The sequence below is a fragment of the Rhinolophus ferrumequinum genome, chromosome 18 (assembly GCF_004115265.2).
Source record: "Rhinolophus ferrumequinum isolate MPI-CBG mRhiFer1 chromosome 18, mRhiFer1_v1.p, whole genome shotgun sequence".
In the NCBI taxonomy this organism is placed as follows: Eukaryota; Metazoa; Chordata; class Mammalia; order Chiroptera; family Rhinolophidae; genus Rhinolophus; species Rhinolophus ferrumequinum.
The window spans coordinates 57,609,715-57,615,787 of NC_046301.1; the positions used below are offsets into that span (position 1 = coordinate 57,609,715).

General features: G+C 48.2%; 1 protein-coding gene and 1 non-coding gene across 2 annotated transcripts in view; one reads left to right on the forward strand and one right to left on the reverse strand.

Annotated features, from left to right (window-relative positions):
* Positions 1-2,501, reverse strand: part of ADGRE1 (adhesion G protein-coupled receptor E1) — a 67,126-nt gene extending 64,625 nt beyond the window's left edge. The window contains exon 1 of the mRNA XM_033134949.1: positions 2,415-2,501. Within this exon, the coding sequence (XP_032990840.1) occupies positions 2,415-2,448 (34 nt within the window). The 5' untranslated portion in view covers positions 2,449-2,501. The remainder of the gene's footprint in view (positions 1-2,414) is intronic.
* Positions 508-581, forward strand: TRNAR-CCU (transfer RNA arginine (anticodon CCU)). The gene has a single exon. It is a non-coding gene; the product is annotated as a tRNA-Arg (tRNA).
* Positions 2,502-6,073: the final 3,572 nt, after the last annotated feature.

Here is a 6,073-nt window from a genome sequence, read left to right on the forward strand (position 1 = left end):
GCAGGAGTGGGTATGTGAAGAGGAAAATGCAGTCTCTTCGTGGGGATCTACCTACATCAGCTCAGGAGTTCTTTACCTCTTGCCAGCTCAGGAGGGGTGGGAGGTTAGCCACTCTTGGCACCACCCTCCCACCGCTTTTCCAGTTTGGAGCACCCATCCCCCGGCTGTTTCTCTGGCCTAGAAGCGATGAATGTCAGGCAGGGGTACAACAGCCCAGCCTGCCCCTTTGCCTCTGAGCAGGATAGACCCTCAGGGCAGCTCACACCCCAGAGCACCCTGTGGGATCAGGTTGAATTCTACGGAAACTAACCAAAAGCAGAAGCTAATCCTCATGTGTGTGCATTTTTGTTTCATTCATTTTTATCTTTTTTTGAAGAAGGTAATAATTGCTCCTTGTGAAAAAAATTCAAGTGATGTGGAAGTATATAAAATCGAAAGTGAAGGATTCCCCCTGTCCTATCTTGATACCCAGCGGTAAGCACTGTCAAAAGTTTAAGAGTGGGGCCAGGCCTGGTGGCTCAGGTGGTTGGAGCGCTGTGTTCCTAACACTGAGGTCGTGGGTTCAATTCCCACACGGGCCAGTGAGCTGCGCCCTCTACAGCTAAGATTGTCAACAATAGCTCTCCCTGGAGCTGGGCTGCTGTGAGCGGCCGGAGGTTGGCGTGAGTGACCGGCAAACATCGTGGGCTGCTGTGTGCTGCCGTGGGCTACTGCTGTGAGTGGCCAACCTATGAATGGCGACCAACTGCCTCAGCTGGGGGGAGCGCAAGTCCCTAATACCAGCATGGGCCAGGGAGCTGTGTCCTACACAACTAGAATGAGAAACCTCGGCTTGAACCGGAGTGGTGGAGGGGGGAGGTGAAAAAAGGGGGGTGGAAGCTTTAGAGTGAATCCTTTGGGGTTGCCGGATGGCTCAGTTGGTTGGAGCGCAAGCTCTGAACAACAGGGTTGCCAGTTCGATTCCCATATGGATGGTGGGCTGCGCCCCCAGCAACTAAAGATTGAAAATGGTAACTGGACTTGGAGCTGAGCTGCGCCCTCCACAACTAGACTGAAGGACAACAAATTGGCTTGGAGCTGATGGGCCCTGGAAAACACACACTGTTACCCAATATTCCCCAAAAAAAATTAAAAAGAAAATAAGTGAACACTTCAAGGATAGGTCCTATTCATAAATTCAGTCAGTCACGTAAATATAGTATGAAAGATAAATAAATGTATAAGTTTAGACAATTTTCTTCATGCAAATGAGATAATGCAGTATACAGTCTACTATGCTCTCCAATACAGTAGCTACCAGGCATACAAGGCTATATACACTTAAAGTTATTAAAATTAAACAAAATGGAACAGTCCATTCCTTGGTCGTATGAGCCATATTTCATGTGACTAGTGGCCACTATAGACCTAGAATATTTGTATAAAAAGTCCTGTTGGACACCTCTCTTCTACTGCCACTGGTGTTGTCACTTAACAGTATGTCTTACAAATCTCTTTGTGCCTGTTTCCTCCTCCATAAAGTAAGGAGAAAATACGGTTTTCCTCCAAAAACAGCAGAAGAAACCCACCTCGTTGCTTAGAAAAAGGTCTCCCATTCTTAGATTGGAACCAATGACCAGAACTCACAAGACATATGAAAGAGAACACAGCGTACAAGATAAGTGAGATCAAGACAAACCGACACCTGAAGAAAGACAAATAAGAGAACAGACAGGAAGGCGCCATCTCGCTGCTCAGGTCTCAACACAAATATCACCTCATCATCACTGTCCACCCTGACCTCCTTCAATCTAACCCCCAGCTGCACTCTATAACACCTTCACTCAGGGTACTTATTACTACCTGAAATACTTTCCTGTATTATGTAGGGCAACATAGAGTAGTTATACAGCATTCAGACTCTGGGGCCTGCTTTTAAATCCTGGCTTGAACCCTTACTAGCTAAGTGGTCTTGGGCACATTATTTAATCTCTTTGGCCTTAGTTTTCGCCTTCATAAAATGGGGCTATTAATGACCCAATATCAGGAACTTTATGAAGATCAAATACTTTCTCTATTTGAGGACGTAAGTGGGTGATTGCTGTAACTGCTCCTTCTCACTGGGATGTTAGCCCTGTGACAGAGGAACCTTGTCTGTGTGTTTGGTGCTCTGTCCTCTGCCTAGAACAGCACTTGGCAAGTAGAAGGTGCTCAGGAAATACACATCAAACGAACGACCGTAAGGAAATTCTGCCCTGACAGATGGAATTCCTGGAGCTGAGTGATTTTCGTCAAACGTCCCTCAGTGAAGGTGTTCGCAGTGTCCAGCCTAGAATTACAAGCTCTCGGCTGGACAGCTGGTGGCCCTCCCTTGTCCCTACCGTCTATTTCCAGGGCAGGCCTTCCCCAGCTCCCCCGTTCCACTTCTCACTCACCCCAGAAGAGGAGCAAGCTGCAAGTCCACATCATGCTGTTTCTGTCATTCAAAGAGGAGAGCCTTTCTTCGTTCACAGGGTTTTCAAGAAACAGGGTGTCAGTAAAGGGGAGGGGAGGAACCAGAATTGCTTAATTGCTGCCAGAGCACTACAGGCATTTGTGCTGAGCAGTTGCTACTAAACGGTGACAACGTGGCAAACCCCTAATTTTCTTCTTTTCCCCCAGTAAAGAGAAGTTGGCTGGCCGCTGCACTGCGGCCACTCTCCCCTTCTCTCCTTCCCTCCTGTTCTCTTTCTTCTTTCTCCTCCAACATGTGTCTCCCATTTCTCCTCACCTTTCATTGCACTCAATGGTTAGACAGCTTCCATCACCTGCCCCCATGAAGCCCCAACTTCGAGGGCATCTCCTCAGCCTGTCCTAACACTAACCATCCGCCATCACGTACCAGGCGTTGTGCCAGACATACTGCTGACTAAATTTAAAATACATTGTCATGTCAACATCGTAAAGCAGAATTTCAACCCCTCACCTATTTTACAAAAATAAAATAGAAAGGAAACTGAGGCTTGCAGAGAACATGTGACTTGTACTGGGAGGTTACTGGGAGGACCCGAGGTTTGAATCCAGCACTGTCATGCAGGGTCTCTGGTCCCGCTCCCCGCACCAGAACGCAGGACATGGTGAGGCCAAAAAGGAACAACCACGGAGCCATAGATAGGGGAGTCATACCACTATATTCTCGCCGGCAGCTGGCCGAGACATAAAAGCAAACAGCTTTTGTGTACCCCAACTAGGGGTTTTCCTGCACCCCTGTCTTGCTGGCGGCTGGGCGAGACACAGGAAGTAGGATCCACATGATCCGCAACCTGCCATCCACAATTGCTAACCCCACTTGCCGGCCACAATCCGCCGGCCGCTTCTCTGCCAACCAACCCCCTAGTGTAGCCATGGCAGTAATATTAGTGGCTAATGGCTAACTTGTAACAGCTGATGGCCAACCAGCCACAGTGGACGGCCATCTACCACCTGAGCCAGCACCTTCCCACGTGAGGCCGAGAGCCTGGAAACTGCACTCCTGGCTCTGTCCCCACAAGCACCCGCTGCCTGGGTCTAAAGAGTGAATCATCTCCTCTTCCACTATATCTGATAGCCTCCTCCTCAGCACCACTGTGCAAAGCAACAGTCCCACCACATTCGCGGCCCCCCAACCCAACACCCACATATGCTCACACACACGCACATGCCCACACACACGCACACACATGCACGCACACACATGCCCACATACACACACAAGCACAATCTCATTCATGTGGAGGTCTAGGAACGTCTTCGTTAAGGTTTCCAGAAGCAGACGCAGAGACACGGATTCTAATGAAAGTAGCTTCTCAGGAAGGTGACCCCAGAAAATTCCAGCTGGGGAGAGGAGAAGTGAGAGACGGCAGGGAACGAGCCCACGGTGGGTGTGTTATCAAGCACGTTATAAGGTGAGAACCTGGAGCTTAACCTCACTGGGCACCTCTGAAAGGTGGCACAGAGCCACCCTTCAGAGTTATCCCAACTGAGGGGCCAGGGAGCTGGGGTATTTATCCATTAGCTACTGTCAGTCATGCACTGAGCCTTGCGTCAACCCATGGCACCTCGGGCCTGGTCTCCATGCAGACAGCACAGACTCCAGACACAGATGTCAGTCTCGTGTGCCCTGAGGGGTTGAGTGTCATGTGTGTGGAGAGGTACCAAGAACATCTACTACAAGCTAGAAACGAGGAGCAAAGACCAGCTCTAAGTTCTGGGGAAGAAAACCCCCACTTTTTTGCTTTGCCTTCTCCCTTTTGCTCTCCGCAAGGCAGAATACCCACCTTAGAGTTATGATCACTGAAAAAGATTCATCAATGATGCTCTTTTTCATCAAGGGGCCCTGCCCAGTGAAACTGCAGTGAAGAGTCAGTGTGAAAATACAGCATACTACACCAAGAAGGATAAAAAGAGCTGTGCTATGTTTAAGAGAAACTCTGGAGGGTAATTGCAGACTCTGGAATAAGATCGCCCCCTCCCCGGGGCAGCTGGGGTTCAAATCCCATCTCCACCACTTGCTAGTCATGTAGGATGCTGGGCAAGTTCTTAATCTCTCTATGTCTCAACACTTCCTTCTATAAGATGGGCTCAATAATTAGTAGGATCTAATTCACAGGGCTTCCATGAGCATCTGAGGAGTGGATGTATGTGACGGGCCTAGAACAGACCCTGGCACACAGGAAAAGCTCCCCGTGTTGGCTATTATGGCAACAGGTGCTGGGATTAGACAGACCTGGAATCAAATCCTGAATTCTGCAAGGTATTTCCAAAGTGAACTTGGGTGATGGCTTGCCTCTCTGGGCCTCAGTTTCTTCATCTGGAGAATGGCGATAACAATAGGCCCCATCTCAAAGGATCACTGCGTAGGGGACGCAGTCATGTGTGCTAATGCTGCAGACTGGGAGGGGCTGCTGGGGCTTTTATTTTCTTCAGTAGTCCTTGCTTAGTGCGTCCAGGAGTGTGGACCACAGAGGCAGACAGACCAACGCAGTAATTTTAACATATGTGCACAAATTCTTTGATCCTCCTCCCTTCAGGAGGGGGAGCCCAAATTCTCTCTCCTTGAGTGTGCACTGGACTTAGCGATTTGCTTCTAATCAACAGTAAAAGGAAGATGTGACATCAGAGATTGTGGCACCTGGGACATCTGAAGTCACAAGAGTCATTGTGGCTTCCTCCTTGCTTTCTCTTTCCAGGATCGTTCATGGTGGGGGGAGGGGGTAAGCTGGTCACAACGTTGTAAGGGCACTCACACAGCGCTAGGAAGAAGCCCACATGTGGGGAAACTGAGGTCTCCAGACAGCATCTTGTCTGTCACCTCATGAGAGACCCTGACACAGAACCATCTATCTAAGCCACCTACGGTTCCTGACCCTGGAAACCACAAGAAAAATTTTTAAATTGTTCTTTAAAGCCGTTACGTTTTTTAGAGTAAGTTGTTACATGGCAAGAGATAACCACCAAAAGCAATTTTCCCCATCGGTAAAACAGGATAATAATGATTTCTTAGGGTTTGAAGTTTAATGTGATAAAAATCATAAAAACCCTACTGGGCACAAATTGAATGCCCCATATATGTTAGTTACATTGTCACCATTATTATCCGCTATGCTAAATGGCCATGGCCGCTCATAGGACCAGTCACAAACTTAGAGGCTTGAAACAACACTAATTTATTATAGTACAGATCTGGAAGTGAGAGTCCCAAATGAGTCTAATGGGGCTGAAATCAAGATGTCAACAGGGCTGCGTTACTTCTGGAGGCTCTAGAAGAAAATCCATTCCTTGTCTTTTCCAGCTTCTGGAGGCATCCACACACCCTGGCTCAAGGCCCCTTCCTTCATCGTCAAAGCCTGCAACGTATGCAAAATGTAGCATCATTAAATCTCTCTCTCTCTCTCTCTCTCTCTCTCTCTCTCTCTCTCTCTCTCTCGATGATAGATAAATAGATAGATAGATATATGGATGGACAGATAGATGATAGATATCTTGATCAATCTCTCTCATTCTCCCCCTCTCTCATTCTCTTGCTCTCTCTGACCCTCCTGCCTCCCTCTTAAAAAGCCCCTTATGATTACATTAG